Here is a 24,318-nt window from a genome sequence, read left to right as displayed (position 1 = left end):
AGCGGCTTCTCAGTAAATGAGTTTTTATGGGCGTTTATATGCATTTCAGAAAAAATAAGATATTATATACATACAATTTTCTTTTGTTAGGCTTAGGTTAGGTAACTAAATGTAAGTATGGCTTAGAATTTTTCTACGGCCTTAACAGCCTCTCCTTTTGGAGAGAAGCTGACTATCAAGGCCATTTGTTTCATTTATATATTTGTTTTGTATTTGCAAAATTGTTATAATTAATTGGAACAATAAAATGATTTATTATTATTATTACTATTATTATTTATTATATAGTGATCCCAAGAAATACAAAAATAAATATGAAATTAAATTAATAATTTTAATAAGTAGATATCAAAATATATCCTCAAATATATCCTTCAGTAATAGGTCATCCATAAGAGTAACATATTCTATGTTTTCTGTAACAGTTGTACTATTAATTGTTAAAAGATAATATAACTATAATTTTCCATATTATAGATTGATATTAACAAAAATAAAGCTTATCTAACAAATTTCTATAAAATATGTTTACATACTTACTTTATATGGCAACTTAACTAAAAGCGTTTTAAGCTTGACAAAAAGGTGAAGGTTTTAAGCTTCACTTAAGTGTCCGCTAAAAGGTGGTACAAATCGTCAAAATTGCTGACGATACTTAAGGGTCTCATAGAAAAAAGTCGTATTAAATGCGTCTCTTATTTTTTTAAATCCTACTGCTGTACTATTACAAAACCTCATATTCCGTCACCTTCTAGCTGTCCACCAAGGTCTATAAAATATACGAAATGAAATAATGAATTTAAAATATTTTCTCTCTCTTCAGCATATTCGGTTCTTCGTGCCAAGGCAGCAGAGGACGCCCTGAGGAACGCCCGTTTCACTCAGCTGTACTACAGGACGTGGGCGGCTTTCCATCACGCGCCCACGCCCGTGACGGTTTACCATACGCCCGCGCCCACCTCCCTGGGAGCGGTACCACCAGTCTGTTCCTCTTCTCCCTTACCCTCGTCGCCGCATAATTTAAGTGTGAGGAGGATAGTTGATTAGAAATCAAGGTGAGGTAAGGTGTTTTTCTTTTAAGGATTACCCAGAAACGTTATTTTATTAACCTTACTAGTGATACTTACTAGATTGAAATGGGGATCTAGGGTGGCTTCAATGGGGATGATCTTCTTCTCATGACTTCGTAGTTTTAACATGGATGGCATCTTTGAAAAACAGGAGCAATATCATGATAGTGGTGCAAATTGTAGTTATTTTAACAGTTATTATGAAATCTATTGAAGATTTTTGGTTCCCAAGAAATTCGAACAAATACGGAATTTGAAAAAATCGATTTTGTTTTCTTCTGAGCCTGTTTCTTATCTGTTTTTAAAATAATTTGCACTTTTGCATTGCCATTTTTTTCCTGCTATATAATCGTGTTGCTAGATTTTTAACACGGGACGTTTCGTCTTTTGTCAACCATCATTACCTCTGTGTTTTCTTATGGGCACCATATTGGAGTTTTACATTTTTAAAATTTTTGCAAAATTACCTTGTACTTCTTTGTACTAAAAAACTAACAAAACCTACAAACATTTAAAACATATGATATTTATGACAATTTAAATATTGTCTTGTCAGTTTAGGGCGCCTACTGCGTCAAATTTAGATTTCTTCAAAAATTCAGGTTTTTAACAATAAAAATTTTTACTTCTGATATATTATTAAAAATAGAATTTTGTAAAGATTTTAAAAATGCAAAAACCAAATATGGCAGCCATAAGAAAAAACAACGTTTATGATGATTGACAAAAGACGGAACGTCGTATTAATAATCTAAAAAGTTCATTATGTAGCACGCAAAAAATGGCAATGCAAAAGTGCAAATTATTTTAAAATCGGATTAAAAATAGACTCAGAAGAAAATAAAATTGATTTTTGCAAAATTTCGTATTTTTTCGATAATTTTCGGACCCATCCCGAAGTCTCAATTTTTTGGCATTTTTTTGGTTTTTGACCACACTAAACTAAAAATTAAAAAAAAAACTCAAATTCTTGTACCGAAAATTGATAAGGGACCATGGAAATTAAAAAAAAAAAACATTTAATTTTTTTGCAGAAAATCTATGGGTCTACGAAAAAAATGCTTTTGCGAATGCGAAAAAAATGCAAAGTTATTTGGAATAATAAGAGTTACCTTCTCAAAAAGAAATTTGAATTTAATTTTCTATCCAGTGGTAGAAATTCCCGAAAAAATTTAAAATTGTCTTAAAACGTATAAAAAAATATATTTTTTTTTATTGTTGATATCAGTGGCCTTTTGAAGTAGAAATCATAAAGCATTCTACAAAAAGGAAAAAAGTTATTGAGATTTTTTGACCAAAACCCTGAAAAATGTGAAAAATTTTAAAAGTTGTCCGATTTAAATAAATAAATAAAGAAGTTTATTTAGCATAATAGCTACATACATTACAATAATTATAATTATAATATAAAGCAGTACTAAAGTCTACAAAGAAAATAAACTACAATAATAATAATCATAATAAACCAATACATACAGGGCTACATTAGGTATAATAGAGTGGTGATCAGCGTATTAAAAGAAAACGTACACAACAATTATTGGTATAAATAAAACCTAACCTAGGGCAACACAAATGGTATAATCAAACTTATAACTAAAATCATAAAAAGAATATAATGTACAACACAAAAAAATTAAAAAAAAATAAAAAATATAAACTCTCAGCTATATCCCTATTTAAAAGATGTTTTCTTAATATCCTCCTAAGCTGGTTTACATTATCACAGGTCTTAATTATCACAGGCAATTTATTAAGTTCTATTGAGCCTCTAAATAAAATCGAATTAAGTAACTGAACATTGTTACACCTATCCACTATGGCGAAATCTTGACGATGTCTAATATTGTATGTGTGTACATCCTCAAACGATGTTTCAATTTAAATATAAACAAATAGACATTAAACTTTATACGTTCAGTCACAGACATCATATTTAGGACACTTAACATACATTTAATTGGTGTATATCGATCATATTTTAAAATCAGTCTCATAGCTCTATTCTGTATTACTTCCAACTGGTGTATTTTATATTGTGGCAGATAAAACAACAACGTGGAGCAATACTGCAAATGCGGAAGTGCAATGCTATTAAACAAAAGCAACTTTGTGCTCATGGAGAGGTTTCTTCCCACTCTGGTGATAAATCCAACTTTTTCGGAGAATTTTCGCATGACGTAGTCTGCATGTGCACAAAAGTTTAAATTGGCATCTAGAATAGTACCCAAATACTTAATTTCACTCTCATAAAGAATACTATCCCCATTTACAGTAATGCTCACACTATCCATGTCTATTTGATTAAGTCGTGACTTTTTACCAAAAATGCAAAACTTCGATTTAGCTGTATTTAAATTAATTTTTTAGGTCAATTTGCATTTGCTGTAAGTTTTTGCCTGTAATATACACCATTGTATCATCTGCAAATAATACCACCCTACACTTTTCAAAAACTTTTACCATATCATTAATGTACAGTAGAAATAACAATGGTCCTAAAACTGTTCCTTGAGGCACACCATAATTAACAGAAACACACTGAGATATACTATTTTTAAACATTACACGTTGGACTCTGTTGGATACATACGACTTAAACCAACTGAAAGCATTATCCCTAATTTGGTAATTAAAATTTGTCTATCTATTGTTTCGAAGGCTCTCTTAAAATTTAAAAATACCGCTAAAACAAGATTATCATAGTCGATAGCTTTGAAAAAATCATCACAATTATTAACGACAACGGATTCACAAGAATGATGCTCACGAAATCCCGACTGCCCAGGAACAATTATTTTGCCTTTATCACAAAACTCAACAAGTTATTCCTTAACACAATTCTCAAGGAGCTTTTCATAGACAGGTACCGTGTTAATGGGTCTAAATTCATTATGTGTTTTGTACTTTGGGAACAGGAATAACAGTAGACGGTTTCCAATCATCTGGGAAAACACCGTTAGACAAAGAAGTATTAATAATATCTAACAATCTATTACCAACCACAAGAGAGACATCACAGAGGACATGTTTTGATATACCAGATTCACCACCACCAACATTTTTTAGAGTATTTTTCATTTTTAACATAGAGACAGGTTTGAATTTAGAAAAAATGTTAAACGCGGGGGGACATACAACATTATTGAATCTGTTTCTGCTTTGTGGTATATTATTTATAATATCCTCCACACTCTCTACAAAATATTTATTAAATCTGTGGGATATAACTTCTTCATCTTGGAGTATTTCTAAAGTAAAATTAATTTGCTCCGGTAGTGTGCTACTTTTACTCGGCAACAGTGTTTTCAAATTCTTCCATAGTTCCTTCGGGTTCTTTTTATTAGAATCATATTCGCATAAGTTCTCTTATCTCCTCGGTTATCCATTTTTTATCCTATATTTTAATATTTGTAAACATTTAGTCCTCGGACACATTTTATCTAAAATACTCTCTATGTCATTCACAAAATAATTAGCCAATCTATTTACATCAGATATACTGTTATTCCACTCGAATGCAAGAAGTTCTTCTTGTAATTTTACAGAATTATAGTTCTTAAATGATCTTTGATATGATACAAGTTCTATATTTTGATCTTTTTTTTCATTTGGGAGAATTGATAAAATGGAATCACTAATTTTGGGTGTTATATGTACACTAAAAGATAAGTGCTTGTCATTGGTAATTATAAAATCAATTAAAGTTTGGATAGCAGAAACGGGTCTAGTTGGAGTTTTGACTATCTGTGAAAATCCATTTCTAAATAGTATGTCCTTAATTTTGTTGCCGTAGAAAGTATTTTTAAGCAGAATAAAATTGAAGTCACCAACAATTACATTAGTTCCATTAAAGTCACTAACTTCATCTAGGTATTAATAAAAAAACTCCAAAAACTTCTCATCATCTTTCGCATCTGTTTCGGAAAATAAAATTCAAATTTTTTAACCGCAAATCAACAAGAAAATAGCCATGAAAATTTAGAAAAAATCGTATTTAATTTTTTTGCAAAAAAACTATACATCCACGAAAAAAATGGTTTATACAAAAGTTGTTTAGAATTATAACAAATATTTTAATTTTATTTTTCATACAGTGAAAAAATCCGAAAAATCTTATTTTCCAGTTACAACCTGGATCGCTTTGAAATGTGATTTCCAAGATTTTTTACGTTAATAAGTTAAATAAATAAGAGAAACGTCATAAGAATCATGAGAGAATTAAAATTGAATTTAAGTCTGGAAGAAAAAAATTAATATTGCAATTTTTTATTTGAAAATCTGGATTTAATGCTTAGCACTTAAATTACTTGTAACTTAGTTATTGTTATAGGTAGAGTATTTATTTAGGCTTTTTTGGGCAGAGAAAACGTATTGGAACAATTTATGTTCTTACACATTTCCTGAGAGATTAATGGCTTTAGAAATATGCCCTTGACATTATTAGTTGTAGGTTTATTATCGTTATAGAAAAAGAAGCGATAGTTTTATTATTATTATTAATAAAATTCTATCTATAACAGAAAAAAATTGCTTTTTCAAATCAATATCATCTAATCTATTATACCACAAGTAAATTATTGTATTTAAGAATTATCGGACTTATATATCTTATTGGACCTATTTTTAATAATTGAGCGTAGGAGTGTTTTTTAAAGTGATATTTTTCTAATTATTTTATTGGCCTCACTTTTGATACTTTTATAAATCTAGGTTTACACTTTTTTTGTGCCTGGATTATATATAAATTTTATTTTTTTAGCATAATTTCCAATATAAAAGAAACAACATCATTTTATTACCATCTTTGAGATTAGCAAACTGAGATGTCATTTTAAATATAAAATGTTGACTTATATACTTAATTTTTATTAGTATTTTCTGGTATCGTTTAAACTTTATTACACTAAAAATTTTAATTAAATTACCGTTACTTATGACACCCTGAAGTGAGATTAATACATTTCTGAATATTAAACTTTTTAAATGGAAATTCTCAAGAAAAAGATTTATTGAATCAGAGATTATTATTATCACTATTAAAAATCACTGTTGAGATTTATATGTTAGCACCCTGAAACTTGAAAGAACAGGAAACAATAATCATTTTCACGTCGAGGTACCCACAAAATCACTACTGAGATAAATAATTTTTTTAGAGACAAATCACTGATGAACTTAAAATGTTAATATACTCAAGCCAAAAAGGGTTAAAGACAATATTTATTTTCTCGTCTAGGTACTATTAAAATTACTTAAAAAATAAATATTTATTAATTTCTGGCTTCCTATAATTATTAATAAAAAAATTGTTTGTTGCAACTTGACAAACTTTTAAAATCACTGCTGAGATAAATATATTATCATTTTTAATACAACAGGATGAAAAATATTTAGTTTTACTTTGATACAACAAGAAATCAACCTGACTTGCGAAAGCCGATTTGTAACGCATTACTTGAGAAAGGAACAAAACTGAGAATCACTAAAAGAAAATTATAAAAACTTGAGAAAAATGATTTTGGAATGATGGAACGTCTCAGACGTTCAAGCATTTCCGGATGGACTGGATGGTGAAGGTAAAAAAAGGAAGTAGCACATCCATCTAAGCTTGTAGATGCAGTAACACGGGCCTTAAAATTCGAAACTGCCAAGAACATGAATAAGGGCCAAACTCGTTCCCGGAAAATAATTCCAGGAGAGAACAATTTCAAGGAATCGCTTAAGCAGATCATTAGGGAGATTAATTGAGGACGTAGCCACCAGGACCGTAAGTTGGAGTGGTGAAAGTGAGGCAAAGAGATCACATAAGAAAGCTTTGTCCAGAAGGCGGTAGTTCTACTCTCCGCCAATTCAGAAAAACTAAATCAGCCTAGTAAAAGATATGAGAGCAGCGGTATCCTCGCTGCAGCACTATAGCAAGCTGGTATTTTCGCCGATGGAACCCTCCGCACTGTGCTGGTGGATACAGGTGCGACAAAGACAATAACAAAACCCGACATAGTAAAATCTGCAGGTAAGATTGGGCAATAAAATGGCGCCTACAACCAGCGATGCGAGATCGAGCAAATATTCATGGTGAATGAAAGGTCACGTTCACCATAGGAGAAGCTACATTTGAACATCATGTGATAGTGGCTGAGCTTGAGGTGATTATCGGGACCGACTTAATGCATATTAAAAACTTCAAGGAGTCCTGAAGATAGATGTTTTGTCCTGAAGATGCAAGTTGTTTTGAATCCTGAGAGGGACTACAGTGTTCGAGTCCTACTTTCGGAGAAAACTTTGATGCTAGAGCTAAGCGAGATCGTTCTAGAGGCCGCGTTAATAACGAGCGGACGGTGAAATATCGTTGATCGATGGATAGCAGTTAGAAAGACCTTTCTACGCACTGAAAGGAGTATTTCTGTGAGAGTAACGAATGTCAATAATTATCCTATGTTGTTAAATAACAGCCCGGCGCGTTAGGACACTGATCCGCAGTTTTAATAATAATTCGATAAGTTGCGGCTGTGGACATCAATCAGGAAGCTTTCCGAAAAAATTAGATTGTTTCCATCGTCGCCACTCGACCCTGTGTTGAGTTGCTAGCTGTTCTCAAGACGATAGAGCACTTCTACAAATACCTCCTGCTAGGAACTGACCATGCAGCCTTAAAATGGCTCCTTTAGCTTAAAATCCAAAGGGCCAAATTGCAAGATGCATAAAGGGGCTACAGAAGTTTGACTTTGACACTGAACACCGAGCAGGAAAAATCCAGGGAAATACAGATGCCCAATCAAGAAGACTGTAAATATTGTCAGCGGGTAGAGGGAAAAGATGTTCAGTTTATTAGAACCACCATCACCAATTATACTTGGTAAAAAGAGAATCTTATAAGAGGAAGATCCCGATATCCAGACAATCCTTTCCTGGATAAAAAAGGGGACGAAGCTAACTTTAAAAGAAGTTGTTGCCCTAATTTTAGTAAACTCCTGAGGTGGAAATGGTTTACTCCGACGGCAAATAGCAAAACGGCAAATTCTTGTGTCTAAATTTCAGATTTCAAAGTTGCTAGAGGAAATGCATGCCGGTGTGTCAGGAAGACACATTGGAGTATCAAAGACCCTGGAAAAGTAAGGGAAATATTGTACTGGGTCAGTAGCCAGGCAGGCGTAAAGGACTGGTGCAAAAAATGCGCTGTATGTGGGGACATTAGAAAAAGAAAGCAGTCTGATGTCTTGATGAGTACAATGTGGATAAGTTTGTATGATATAAAGTGCACAAATCAGTTGACTTTATAATCTTGACATATTATATACATCAACACTCAAACATTGAGTGCAACTTTGTAAATAAACTCATTCTTCCCCCGTTGCACAACAAAAATTAAAATTTAAAAATTTGTCCAGAAGGAGAACAATTAAAAATTTACTGCGAATTAAAACAATAAATGTTTGTTTTTTTTTTCAAAAAAAATGTAATTTTGCTAAAATATAATGGCCGGGTCGTAAATGGAGCAATGAAAAGTGCCAAGTTTATTTTAAAACTGAAGTTTTAACGGCTATAAACTATTAATTTCATAGGAACGTAAGATGTTTTAAGTTATAATAATAGGTCGGATTTATTGCTCGTCGTTAAGTTTTCAAACTGGCTGACACGTGGACTATTCATCGTAAAATGTTGATTGTCAATGATTAAGTCAATGTAATAAAGTTGTAATTGCTCACCTATGCTTTGTAATTAATTTTTACATACCCATGATATTTCAAACTTAAAGGTTACGTGTATCGAGTAGCTATAGGTCCATTTTAACAACATTTAAATTATTAAAAAGTATGCATTTGAAGCACAACAAATAAATAATAAATCGCAAGAAGTTATATAATTAGCCTTTGGACTATATGCACTGTACGTGGCAAGGTCATGTTTTTTTTCTCACTCTACCGCACGGCCATTGAACAGTGGTCTTTGTCTGACAACAGTTTAGTCCAAGGGTGTTTTTTAAAATAAATGTTTAATGAGACATATGAATGAAAATTGATGACTGAATAAAACGAGTATGTATATAATAAAAAAACTCCGACCACACATAGCCTTTACGCCACACTGAAATACGATAATAACAGAAACATAAATAAACAATTAACCTCGCCGCGTAATTAATTTTCATTAATATTAATTCCAATAATATTGTCGTTTAATTTATTTCTCTTTGAATTTTATAAAATCGGTTAAATTTATTACCGTTTTCTCCGATGGTGTTATTTTACAAGACAGACGGTTTTAAGTGCCAAACGTAAATCTGAATAGATGTGGTGTAAATTACCGCTTTTATAGGGCACTTACGGACGTACAAAATAAAACAAATACCCGTAACGTACATAAAACATATTATTATCGTCCTCAGTTTGCAGGTAGGCGGATATTTATTATTTTCTAAAAAGTGTAAATTGTAAATTTACTGCCTCCCTATTGATATAGTAAAGTATATAAAATCTTGTCTTCGGGACCACCTTAGGTTTATGTCTTACAATAAATGTATATGATTAAATTGAAAAATTGCATATTAATGTTATTATATGAAAGAAGTTTTATAAACTTAAAAATTAAAACTTTATAGGGAAACTAGAGTGATAACTCCTTCGGCACTTCACTCCAATTTAACATCCACTCCAAAGGTAGATTTAAAAGTAATCTGTCCCGAGTGTATCCAGTTTGCTACGAGCTACGATTGGTGCATATAGTATGCTCGAAATGCAATATTTTACAAAAGCTATAAAATGGGTATAAAGTGCGTTTTACGGTGCATTTAATGTCGCGGTACGTGGAACGGAGCTCTACGACGTTATTCCCTTTTGGTCAGTTAAAATTTATTATTTCTCCATCCGGTTTAAGGCAATTAATCCGGGAACGAATTTAATTTTGTTAAATTGTTAAAACGAGGCGGCGGGTCCCAAAGTGTTTCTTCTGTGACGTTAAGTAGCGCTTAAATAATAAAATTATAATCGAGGAATCGTTAATGCATTGATTAAGGTTACCGTTCGTTTATTTTATAGTAGTCCGGCGGTTATATGAATTAGATTATAAACATGTCTTAGGAGCTGCCGAAAAATGGCTCGAGATAATAATATATTTTATTTGCATTAATACAATTTAGAGTCTAGAGTAATTTCCTATCCTATTGCTATTTACATTAATGCAAGAAAGCAGCTGGACGGCAATTTAAAATAACATTCAAAATTACAACACTTATATTACGACTACACCGTAAAATCTAAAAAAGTGAAATACAATCTTTTACCTTATTTTATTTACAATATTATAAAATATTACTTACATTAAGTTAAATATTAAAATGAACCAAAAAAAGAAATTAAATTAAAAACACATAACAATATTTGATTTAGCAAATAAGTCTTAAAGTCCAGACTTAAGTGCCGAAATTATATCACAATATTTTACCAGCCGCATCTTTCTCTAAAAGTAAGACAAAAACTTCATATACAGGTATCTTGAAAGGTGAATCGTTTTCATATTACAGGGTATCTTATATTTCCTATTGAAGATGGTTTTTTTGTTAATATTTTCGAAACGCCTGGTCGTTATTTTTCGAAATTCTTATCGTCTACTACTATTATTGTTACTAACATTTTATGGTAAAATGTATACAGGGTTCTTTAAAATTAGTGGCGAGGAAAGATAAAAATGTCATAACTTTTTTTCTGGTTAATTTTTAATTATTTGGATAGTAAAATTAAAAAGAAACAATATTTTTACATAAAAAAGGTACTCTTGTCTTATTTCGTTAGAAGCCTCTGGTTTTAAGAAATGTTCTGTTTGTTTGTTTTGCTTGGTATTTTCAGGTTTTTTTTCTTAATTAATAAGTTAACTGTTTTAATTATTTACACATTATTTACAATGTTGAAATAAAATTTTAAGCAAAGAAAACAGTTTTTGATCTTAAAAGTATTTGTAATAGCCGTATATCATGTTTATACCTGATAATTTATAACATACCTTTTAATTTTATTAATCGTAAAAAATTATTTATGAGTATAGGTTGCAAAACATTTATGTCTGATTATTTCAAAAACGGACGCTCCTATCGAAATAAGACAAGAGCACTTTTTTATGTAAAAATGTTGGTTCCTTTTAATTTCACTATCCACATAATTTAAAAGTAACCGGAAGAAAAGTTATGACATTTTTATCTTTACTGACCACTAATTTTAAACGACCCTGTATACATTTTAACATAAAATATTATAAAATCAGATAGTAACAATACCAGTAGTATAAGATAAAAATTTAAAAAAAATAGCGACCAGGCGTTTCGAAAATATTAACAAAAAAAACCATTTTCAATAGGAATTATAATACACCCTGTAACATGAAAACGATTTACTTTTCAAGATTCCTGTATATGAAGTTATTGTCTTATTTTTAGACAAAGATATGGCTGGTAAAATATTCCGATGTAATTTCGGTACACCCTGTATATAAATAATGTAATGACTTAATATTTATTGACTGCCAAATAAGGAGAATTAATTTGCTTTGCGGGTGACACGGCCATACTTCTCAAAGGAAGTATTCAACAGAAAGCAGATATTGCCATAAGAGTCATTAAGTTCAGAAAGGCTAGAATTAGTAATATAATAGATATGTTATTCTAAGCGCAAAAATAACATTTTTTTTTAACAATCTCATTCCTAAAACCGCTTCTAAAAAATTTGAACTGGCAACTTCGCTGATGTCATTTTGCGACATGTCATCTTGACTAACGGCTTTGTGCTTACATTCGGAATTTGTGAAGTTCAGTGTTTTTCCTTTAGTTTTTGGTCGAAAAAGGAAAAAGATTTAGTTATTTCAGTGTTTTTGTGAACTGTTACGATAGAAAAAACTTCTGACAACTTGTGACTTGACCATGAGAAAAAAGGCAATTTACGTCGATCTTTTTTTTTATAAAAGGTAAAACACACAATCTACAGCATCACAAATAATTTTGTGTTTTTACCTTTTATAAAAGTGTATGACCAGCATCTTTGGGATAATGGATGAATTTTTCGAGTTAAACCGATCTTGTCACAAGTAAACACCGATTTTGTCATAAAATCATATTAAGGGATAACCGTCGTCATAAACGTAAAATAAAAAAACTCATTAAGATATCTATAATAATTATAAAATATTAAATTTCTATAAAAATGCTTATTATTAGATTGGTACCTTGACTCTAATGAAGTACGTTACATTTAAAATACGTCGGCTTTTTCAAAAGACATATACAGGGTGGTCCGGTTTCGATGGCGGAAAATTAAATGGCTGACGGAGAACGAAACAATAATAAGTTTGCTATTATAAATAATATTCGAAAAATTATTCGTTAAAAAATTACAGGGTGTCAAAATTCTAATTAAAAAAATCAATTTTTTTAATTTTTCTTAAACCCCTTTAGATATTTTAATGAAATTTGGCACGTTTAGACAGTTAATCAAGACGCATCTTTTTGTGCAAAAATTATTAATTTTATTCACCAGTGGCGTGTGTGCGGGCCGATCTTCATACAATTTTAATTAAAAAAATGATGCGCCATTGGTTTTTTTTTAAATTTCTTTTTTTTATGAAATCCTTGTTTAATTTAAAATAAAAAACATCTCTTTACTTATTGTCGTACGACACACTGTTTGCGAGTAAAAAAATAAATTTTTATAAATGGTGATTTTTTTTTATTAAGTAAAAAATATGAAAATACTACGTCAAATTATTGCGTTGGTTAAATTATTAATTTTGCTATTGTTAACAGTGTTGTTAAAAGTATTGTGAAAAATGCGTTTTTCAAGTAATAAATACGCTGATATTCATTTCTGTTATGGATTTTGTGATGGAAATGCGGAAGCGGCAATTCGTGAATATCGAAGACGGTATCCAAATAGAAGAATTCCAGATGCTCGCGTGTTCATTAGAACACATCAAAATTTTAGGAACTTTGGTCTCCGTGGTAATAATGAACAATACCGAAACCAGAGAAATAATAATGAAAATCGTGTACTGCGCACTTTTGATAATAATCCAAGGCTGAGCTCTCGCAAGGCAGCTCAACAACTACAAATTCCTAAATCTCAAATATTGCGAACCTTACACGCTGACCACAGGCATGCATATCAACTACAGCCTGTTCAGGGTTTACACCCTGGTGATGCTGAAAAGAGAGTAAGATTTTGTCACTGGCTTTTAAACTCAACAGAGGAAAATCCCGACTTTTTACACAAGATACTTTGGACGGATGAGTCTTGTTTTACAAGACGCGGAGTGATAAATTTTCATAACATTCATGTTTGGGCACAACAGAATCCTCATGCAATTCGGCCAAGATCGTTTCAAAATGAATTTTCCGTTAATGTTTGGTTGGGCGTTATTCGTGCTAATGTTTGTGGTCCGCATTTCCTACCTGCAAGGCTAAACTCACAACTATATCTGGAGTTTTTAAATAATAGTCTGCCGGACTACATTGAGGATTTACCCATTAATTTGAGACATGAAAGTTGGATACAACTGGATGGAGCTCCCCCACATTTTGGAATAGGTGTAAGAAACTGGCTTAATAATAATTACCCTCGAAGGTGGATTGGCCGGCTAGGGAGGAATGATCTTAATGATCAAAATGGTATTGGACCAATACCCTGGCCACCCAGGTCACCGGATCTTAATCCACTAGATTTTTACGTTTGGGGAAACATTAAGGATAAAGTTTACGCTAATCCCGTATTTAACAGAGAGGAATTAATCTTAAGAATTCAGGAAGCATGTAATGACATGCAAAATCAAAATTTTGTGGTACTGGCTGCAATAAACTCCTTAATAACTCGGTGTAGAAAATGTATTGAGGTCGGTGGGCTGCATTTTAAACAACTTCTTTAATTATTAATTGTTTTTATTTTGTTATTGTTTTTAAACGAATTAAATGTGTTATCTTATGTGTTTTTATAAATCAGCATTTTTACTCGCAAACGGTGTGTCGTACGACAAAAAGTAAAGAGATGTTTTTTATTTTAAATTAAACAAGGATTTCATAAAAAAAAGAAATTAAAAAAAAAACAGTGGCGCATCATTTTTTTAATTAAAATTGTATGAAGATCGGCCCGCACACACGCCACTGGTAAATAAAATTAATAATTTTTGCACAAAAAGATGCGTCTTGATTACCTGTCTAAACGTGCCAAATTTCATTAAAATATCTAAAGGGGTTTAAGAAAAATAAAAAAAAATGATTTTTTTAATTAGAATTTTGACACCCTGTAATTTTTTAACGAATCATTTTTCGAATATTATTTATAATAGTAAACTTATTATTTTTTCGTTCTCCGTCGGTCATTTAATTTTCCGCCATCGAAACCGGACCACCCTGTATATAGTAAGTATCTACAGACATTGTAACATCATCCCTTAAAAATCATATTTTTTCACCCCTAGCAACGATGTCTTTTTACCCTCCAATTGACGAAAATACCGAATTTGGACTCTTTTTTTATCATAGTAAAAAAATTCTAGTTTTTTAAAATACGTCGGCTTTTTCAAAAGACATACAAAGCAAGTATTTATAGATACTATATTAACATTCTTAACAAAATCTTAATTTTTTACCACTTGCAACGGTGTTTTTTTACCCTCCAATTGTCGAATATACCGAATTTGGACTCTTCTTTTATCATAGTAAAATAATTACAGTTTTTTAAAATTCTCAAATGGTTTATCCAGTAAGTTAGTAGAGATATTCAGTTATCATCCCTAAAAAAAATCGAAAGCCGACAATAGGGATGGTACAGAAGTAGCATATTTCTTGAAATTATCCAAATGCCGATTGACAGCTGGTAGGAATTATTTTGGATCATTTTCAATGTGCTTTAAAATTGTATTACTATATGCCAACCACGCTGTTCGTGTTGCTTCAATTTCTATCACAAGCTTTCTACCGTGTTAAATTCTTCCGGTACATTTGGATCACAGAACCAATGAAGGATCCACTTCATTAGGACTTATTAAATTTGATGTATGACAGGTGTCTAAAGTTTTATGTGATTGTAATGGATAAAATAATGTCTTTTTCGGTTCTTTGCCGGAAGCAATTTGATAAAACAATATTTTATTTTCGTCTGTCAAAGTATTAATTACTTTCAAAAGGCCAAATTTTGAAATGACTGCAGCTTGGTGTTTGCAGTGTTTTCCATTATATCCAACTGGACAACTGCACATATATGTTAGCTTACGTCATTCCGAATCGCCTTATCTCGTGGACCGTCGCGGTGTTCTCGTTTCTTATATAAACAAAGTCGTGGTCATCGATATGACCTCCAGGCTTCAGAATTTGCTAATGTTGCATTTTTCACATAAGCGAGTCAGTTCAAGATTGAATTGTAAGCTGGCACGTTGTTGATATAATAAAGTGTTTTTGCAGTAATTGGTGATTTATTTAAATTAAAAAGATTAAATTTAATTGTCATTATTCTATCATATATGTTATCATATCTACCTGATAAGTAATATTAGGGTCACTAAAACTTACAACTTCATATTGATGATTCCTAAGTATTTTATATTCATATTTTCAGTCAATTCTTTTGGAAAATATCTTAGTTTAACTGCTTTACTCTCACGGTTTAAGACAATATCAAGAATCCTTTGTTGATAATATCTTTCAAATCCAGTACATATTAAATTAGCTAATTAAGTAAGATTAAAGGCTTTTGTGCATTCTAAAGGTATATCTTTGAGTAATCGAAACATTACTTCTGTATAATTATTTGTGTTTGAGCCGCGTAAAACCAAATTACGCCTGTAAAACGAACACCAAGTCTCAATTTGTAAATACATATTTTCCACATATTTAAGAAAGTTGGAATGTTGACATTCTTTGCACTAATCCAATAAAAGGATTGTTTAATTAGTTTTGAATTGAAACTAACACTTTTCTTTTACATCTGTAGTAAATTTCTAGTCATCGATATCCATTTCAGCCAAAAACAACAAAATATCTGCACAAGTTTCTTTCGCTAGTCTATGCAAAAATGCAATTAATGTAACAGTCTGGATATCCATTTAAGTGCTATCATGCACGTTACATATAAAACAACGTTCGGCTGCGTTCGGCTCGGCGAAGTGGATATCTTGACTTTTACATCTGAATATGCGGGCCGGCAAGTGCCGTTGCTCGTATTCCGTTGCTAACATTACTCCGGTTAATTTTAATCGATAAGTATATGATAAAAATTTCGAAAAATACAGCCTAGGATTCACTTTTTAATAGTGTTTTTCTGGTATGGTTTGTCAAATTATACCAAAAAAATTGCACTTTGATTCATTGCTCCTTCTAATTAGTAAACTGAGATAAGGATATACAAACGAGAACGCCGCTTTTCAACCCATTTTCTATATCACTGTTTAATTTCTTTAATAGTGCTTGGATTGCCTGATAATAGTGTTTTTCTCTCATGGTTTGTCCAATTATACCAGAAAAACATCACTTGGATTCAATACTCTTCCAATTATTAAACTTTTTGTAAAATTTGATTTACTTTTCATGTATTTTTACTTGCACAACATCACTTAATAATAGCATAACTTTCTCTCATTTTTCTACAATTTTAGTAAGTTAGTCTTATTAATAAATTCTCCAATTTGTTATCGGATTTTTAAAGACTTATATACCTCTTTTCGAATTTTTTTTACGAAATTCAGGTAAACAGGGAAACGTTTGTTTTGTTGTATTCGATTCTTAGGCAAAATAACTGAAGTTTGGGTTTCTATGCTAATATGAATGTAGCTGTCTGAATTTAAAATTATAGGATGTGGAATAAAAAATGCCCAGAAAAATATTTCTTCTATTCCGGACAATATGTGCTCAGATTTTAACAAATTCTGGACCTATATACACTGCAGGACGAAGTTCATTGAGATTTCTAATTCTATAAATAATAAAAAATATAATTATGGTGAAGATATTTCCAACGCATTTAGTAAATACTTTGGTTGCGTTTATACAAATGATTGGGGAACTAACCCTAATATTTTATACAATTTGACATTGCATTATATCTTTCATAAATTATTACATTGTTGTATTTCTTGCTGTTAAATTTTTAAAAGTGAGATAAGGATATATAAATAAAAATCAACAACCATGGGTGGAAAACCATTTTCTATATCATCACTTTATTCCAATACTTTTCTAATTTCCAGTTCATATTATTCCAGAAAAACATTACTTTGATTCAATACTCTTTTAATTATTACTTACTGAAATAAATTATTTATTTATTAAAAAATAAATTTGTGTTTATATTTTCATAGCAAAAATTTGAAAATTTGTTCATTCTGCATAAAGAAGATGACTGGCAGCTATTGGTATTTCTGAAAGGTATATGGAAAGGATTATTATCTTGGTGGAAATTGCCTTTTTGTATGGAAACTGCTTTAATGGATTTTATTTTATTGGTTTCGGCAGTGAGGCAAATCGTGTTTTATGTATAATTTTCATGGAATATATAATGTTTATATTTTTATTAAATATTTGCAATCTGAAGTCCACGTTTTTTTATAGAAATTTTGTATTTTTTTGAAGCTTGTAATAATTACACAATTTGTTGTTAAATTACTTATTATTATTTATGCATTATAAATATTTTGTATGCCTTTACACTTGACAATTTCTTATTAAACCAACTCACTTACCCTCATGGATAGAATTTGAAGCAAACCTTAAAAAAAAAGAGATTTATAAATTCCTGGAAGGTGTTATATGAAATCACTGAAAAACATAAGAAATTTACGTGAGGTGCCTGGAATACGTAAAAGAATACTGCATAGGTCTGGAAAACATGCAAAACTTTTGAACTCCTGAAAGACAGACACAATAAGTATTTTATATCACTGGTGAATAGTGCTTGGAGTAAAATGAAAAATTACCTGACATTTCTGAATTATATAAAATGGTCTGAAAAATTACTTCAAGGCATAAAAACTTGCTACTTCAAAAGCCTAAAAAAATTAAAATTATTTCCAGATTCTGGAAAATATTTTTTTTTTTTTTTTGTAAGCAGTACAGCCCAACAGTATATCCATTTAATGGGCAATATAAATTACATACCTATATATATGTCATTACAAATGTTCAAAATATAAAGATAAACTAAGTTTAAATAGCTTATAAGTACCTAAAAAATTATTTTAAGAAAAAAAAAGAAAAAAAAAACAAGAATTTCAAAGAGAGAGGAAAGAAAAAAAAACAAAAATATCATTTCAACCCGAAATATAAATCAGCTAAGCATACTAAATAGAGTACCATAACAAATGCGATACGTAAACTTTAGAATACCAAGTCGTGAATATAAGTTCATTAAGAAGTAGTAAACAACTCTGTAAAAACTTTAATTAAATTATTACGTGAGCAAACAAATAGATCACAGAATGGCGTTATTTTGTTTGAATTGTCTGACATTACGTATAAGGGTGAACTTAACATTACATTTGTCCTGGCCCCTGGGCAATAAAATAAGTTTGTGTTTTTTGAATTGAGACGCGGCACAGAAAAATTTAGATTCTCTAGTAGCTCAGGACAATCAACTTTCCCATGCAATATCTTATGCACCAACAAGACCGACGATCTATTTCTTCTAATTTCAAGAGGTTCCACGGAAAAGCGAGTTAGGAGAGTTTCGTAAGAGATTCCCTGAGGAGGATAAAATCCGTCAGCCTTAAAGGAAAGATACTTAAAAATTTTCTCTGTATTTTTTCGATAGAATATTTATGAACCTGGCAGTAAGGGTTCCACACTATAGAAGCATATTCCAATTTAGAACGTAAAAGAGTAAAATATAAGTTTTTTAAGGATTCTATGTTACTGAAACCCCGACAGTTTCGCACAATAAATCCAAAGACTCTACTAGCACTGTTTGGTATATTATCTATCTGGTTCACAAAGGTAAGCTTATTATCAAACACCACACCCAAATCACTGATTGATGAACATCGAGTAAGTTTTGTGGAAAGGGTGTAATCGAATTCGATTACATTTTTCCTTCTAGAAAAGGACACCACCTTACACTTAGACACATTTAGATTTAACCTGTTTTCATCACACCACAGACTTACACACCTCAAATCGTTCTGCAAAGACATGCAATCAGTAGTATTGGTTACAGAAGAATAGATTTTTAGATCATCAGCAAATAAGAGCTTTTGTTGATCTAGTTTATCACTTAAGTCATTGATAAATAAGAGAAAAAATAATGGACCTAAATTTGACCCTTGGGGAACCCCCGATGACGCAGTATATTTATAGGAACAGAAACCCCGTTGACAGACATATTGCTTTCTATTTAAGAGATAGCTCTTAAAAAGGATCAAGGAATCCGATAGAAAACCAAAACTATGAAGTTTATTTAAGAGTATATTATGATCCAAACGATCAAAAGCCTTTGAAAAATCTAGATAAATTACATCAACTTGGCTCTGGCTATCCAAGGCATTCGCAATAAATTGAGTGACAATTGTTAAGTTTGTAACAGTGGACCTTCCCGGTAAAAAGCCATGCTGATGTAGAGACAATTTATTAGAGACAAAAAACTGGATATATTAAAAATTACATGAAATACAAAAAAAATACTTAAGTGCCTAAAAAATGAGAACGCAGCTTTAATAGTGTCACATTAAATAGCGTGTGAAGAAGAGAGGAGATCTGAAACCTGCCTTATATTTTCTAGAGTAAGTATCCTCTAGAAAAGAACATAATACATAAAATACATAAAAACATTTTTAAAATGCAATAGACATGTTTAATTAAATAAATCTCTGAATAGTAAAAGACACGTAAAACAAAGAATTGCAAGTCTTATTTTCTCGTGTAAAGACCATAAAATATTTAACATTTGTTTACAATTGAATGAGAAAAATTTAATAAATAAACCGTGTGAGGCATCAGAAGCGGACTCGCGGTGTCCATTAGGAGAAGCCGCCATAAAGCGGACGAGTAATGGTGTAGCGGCTTTTACGTTAAAGGCGAACGAGTAATAAAAACAATCACATATTAAAACGTTAATGGTCCCCCCTTTATTTTGCCATAAAATTAAGAACGACAAGTTCTTAAGATTACGTAAATAAATTTCGTGCGAATTTTTTAAAGGATACCGAACTTGTTAATGAAGTAAATCGATTTAGTTTGATACGAGGGGCAGTCGAGAAGAAGTAGGTTTATATATTTGGGTGTTGGTTGTTATGATTTCTTCATTCGAAGTATTCACTATAATATATATTATAGTCACTTGGTCCTAAGTATGGAAACTAGGGTGGAAAATGGAAATTATCCTATTTGCATTTTTCCAGTAAAGTTTTTGTCTGTTTAAGGCATTGGCAATTCCTTTTTTCACCAAATCGATGCACATTATTCGTGGAATTCAGTACAATAAAACACTCATTTTTAATTTAGAGATTTTCATAATTTTTCTAATTAAATTTAGAGGGATTCTTTAGGATAAATTCTATACGAAAGATAAAAGTACTTTCTTCCTTAAAAATTGAACTTCTATCCCTTATTACTCAAAACGCACTTAAGCCATCTCGATGTGGTTCTTACTCAAAAGTTAAGCAATTCCTACTGAATAAATTGATATATAAAGAATTCCAGGACCTCAAAAACTCTTTGAGCTAAACTCAGATTTACGTAGAAAGAATTAAAATAGACATTTCAAGAATGAATTTCACAATTTATGTCAACATACTCATGGGTATAACTCGGCAAGTTTGCAAGGTATTTTTATAATTTATTTAAGCAAGTGTAGAGGGAATCTTGAGGATGAGTTTTATGCATAAAACATGCTTTTAGGTGAACAATTTCTTAAGCAACAGCATTGTTAATTAATCCAGGTCTGAAAGCACTTTTTTTCTCAAAAATTGAACTTCTATCCCTGATTACTCAAAACCCACTTGAGCCATCTTAATAGGGCTTTCACTTAAAATTTAAGCAATTTCTACTGAATAATTTTATACAGGGTGACGATTTCAAAAGCGTATTTACCAGCCAAAAATAATTTTTTTTTTTCATATAAACGTATGTCCTAACTTGCTTCGTTTTCTTGATACAGAGTGTAAAAGTTTTTTTAAAAAATCGGTTTTTTATCAATATTCCAAATCCTTTTAGCCAATTTAAATAAAATTCGGTAGGCTTATTTTTCGTCATAAAGGCCCTCCTTTGGTCGGAATAAAATAAATTTATTTATTTGGCGTTTACAGTGGCGTTTCAGGGGGCTACCTACTTGATACTTATAGGTAAAATTATGGTACGCCACCGCTTTTTTTGACAATTTAAATTTTTTTTAGATTAAGCGGTCAATAATGTAACTTTTTTGTTTCTTGAGCGTTACTCGTATCTAGCTTTGTTTTCAGGAAAAAAATCAAAATCTATGCCTGACCCTATTAAAATAAATCATAAATTCGCATCGATTATTGAGATTCGCTTAATCAATTTTCAAAATTTAACTTAGCCTAAGTACATACAAAAGCAGATTTTCATTAAAAAAAATTTATTAAAAAACTTTTACACTCTGTATCTAGAAAACGAAACAAGTTAGGACATACGTTTTTATAAAAAAAAAATCTTATTTTTGGCTGGTAAATACGTCCTTAAAATCTTTGCACTCAATTTTAAATCACCCTGTATAAAAAGAATTTCAGGACCTTAAAAACTCTTTGAGCTGAACTCAGATTTATGTACGTAGATGGACCTAAAATGAAAATTCCAAGAACGAGTTTTACAATTTATGTCAACATACTCATGAGTATAATTTGGCAACTATTAAGAAATTTTCATAATTTTTTCAGGCAAATGTAAAGCGATTCCTCAAGATCGATTCCATGCATAAATCATCCTTTTGAGAATATAATTGTTTAAGCTACAGCAGATTTAGTTGAGCTATGCCTGAAACCACTTTTTTCCTCAAAAAATTTACTTTTATCCCTGATTACTCAGCTACCATTTGAAGCATTTTAATGGGATTTTTAATAAAAGCTTAAACAATTACTACAGAATAATCTCATATTTGATGAATTCTAATACTCTTTAAAATAAACTCAGATTTACTTAGAAGGTTCTAAAATAGAAATTTCAAGAGTTAGAGGTTCATAAGACATTGAACAGATATATCAGGTAAATATGCTTAATTTAATTTTAAAAATGACAGCTTTAGACCCTAATTAAAAGAACTTAAAGTCAAAATGCTTTAAGATAAGAAATAAAAGTCGTCTTTAAATGATCGTCAGTTTACTTTTAAGGTGATAGGCTGATAAAAAAACCCATAAACTTTAATCGATTAAGGTGCATATAAAACTGACTGGTCTTACCAATTTGGCATGACTTATACACCCTCTTGTTAAGAAATAACAAGAGGTGGTTTTTTTAAAAGTTCTATTACAAATAATTATATAGGGCGAGTCCCATTTAAAAAATCTTGTTAACGTAAATGTATAATTGCATAGTAATTACAAGTTTGCTGCTAAGTGTATTTAATGATTTTCTTCGGATGGTTGTATTATTTTTACAACCCGACGAATATTACACGGCGGATTATTTAAATTGCTCCGTTAATGGTCGCCGATTGAAATTTAAAAGAAATCGGTTTTAGCAATTTTCAAAACGGTTTACGCGTATATAAATTTTATGGTGTCATAAAAGATTTAGCAGTTCTTAACTTAGTAATTAAATGTCGCCGATTGTTCGAAATTGCCTTTTTGTATGGAAACTGCTTTAATGGATTTTATTTTATTGGTTTCGGCAGTGAGGCAAATCGTGTTTTATGTATTATTTTTATGAAATATATAATGTTTAAATTTTTATTAAAAATTTACAGTTTGAATTGCACGTTTTTTTAATAGAAATTTTGTAATTTTTTAACATTTTTTGAAGCCTGTAATAATTACACATTTTCTTTATACAAAAAAATTGTGTAACGGCAATTGGTGTTTTATAAATAATAGTAAATATAATAACAAAAAAATAATTCATTATCCTGTATCTTGGTTACCTTTGACTTTTGGGCTAGGAAAATTTAACTTAACCTCTTTTTTTTAAAGAAATCTGCTGTTCAATTATTTACCATTATTCATGTAATGAAAATATTTTTTATGCCTTTAAGCCTGACGATTCTTTAGTAAACTCACTAGATACATTCATGAATAGAAGAAGAAGCAAATTTTAAAAAAAGAGTCTTATAAATGCCTTGAAGGTGTAAAAAATTATCTTAAATTGCTGGAAAATATAAACAATTATATAAAATCACTGAAAAGCAAAAGAAAAAAAGTTACGTCAAATGCCTGGAATACGTTAATTGAAAAATCTGAAAATTTTATAATTATTTCAAGCTTCTGGAAATCATTAAAAATTATGCCAAATGCATAAAATACAAAAAAAAAGTTAAGCGCCTAAAAGTCTTGAAAAATTACGCCAAATGTCTGATATAACATAATTTTTAATAATAATAATGGTAAAAGTGAAATTTACAGAAGTTGAAAATTTCCATGATTTGTATAAAATCTTAAAAAAGAATAAAATTTTTATCTCAGCAGTGATAAATAAGGACAACATTAAAAATTACTGCCAAGAAAATTTGTTCAGTCCATCTAAGCCAATAAACCGATATTTTAAAATCACTGCTGGTATAAGTTCAAATTGAATTTTAGCAAACTAATAAGTGGAAAAATATCTTTTTTTTTATTTAAGAAGGATTTACATATCTCGTTTTTAAGTTCGATTATTACACTGAAAATATTTAATAAAATTTTGCCGAAATACAGGCCCTACTATCCAATCTAATAACGCTGTTTTTATACTGAATACTTATATATCAAATTTAATAAAATACAGTTATGAAGTGAAAAATTGAATATATATTTTCTGCATAAACTATGTTTTTCATCAAAAAAACCCTTACCCCCCCACCCACCCCAAGCATTTACCCCGTAAGAAATTCTTTCGAAAAACCACAATTTTTCGTCCATAATGTCCAATCTAATAGCACTTTTTTGAATTAAATTTTAATAATATACATTTAAATGATTATATCAAATTTAAATAAACAAATTGTGTTATTAGATTAGATATTAACGACGAAACCACCTGTTATTCATCTGTATTATTTTGGAAAATCACGATTTTTGAAAACAATTTTTTACTGGTAAGATGTGTGGGGTGGGTGGGGGGCTAAGGGTAGTGTTAATTAAA

General features: G+C 30.5%; 1 protein-coding gene across 6 annotated transcripts in view; it reads left to right on the top strand.

Annotated features, from left to right (window-relative positions):
- LOC126736660 (protein doublesex-like) overlaps positions 1-24,318 on the top strand; it is a 153,094-nt gene that overhangs the window by 104,261 nt on the left and 24,515 nt on the right. For 3 of the 6 annotated variants that reach the window (XR_007660721.1, XR_007660722.1, XR_007660723.1), the window contains exon 6: positions 824-972. Coding sequence is in view for 3 of the 6 variants with exons in the window: in XM_050441131.1 (XP_050297088.1) it covers positions 824-1,047 (224 nt within the window). In the remaining 3 variants the exon portion in view is untranslated. Of the gene's footprint in view, positions 1-823; positions 1,061-24,318 lie in introns of those variants that run through there. The other 3 variants (XM_050441132.1, XM_050441130.1, XM_050441131.1) reach the window with 2 other exon arrangements.

The sequence above is a fragment of the Anthonomus grandis genome, chromosome 5 (genome assembly GCF_022605725.1).
Source record: "Anthonomus grandis grandis chromosome 5, icAntGran1.3, whole genome shotgun sequence".
Classification (NCBI taxonomy): Eukaryota; Metazoa; Arthropoda; class Insecta; order Coleoptera; family Curculionidae; genus Anthonomus; species Anthonomus grandis.
This window is presented reverse-complemented; position numbering and strand designations above follow the sequence as displayed.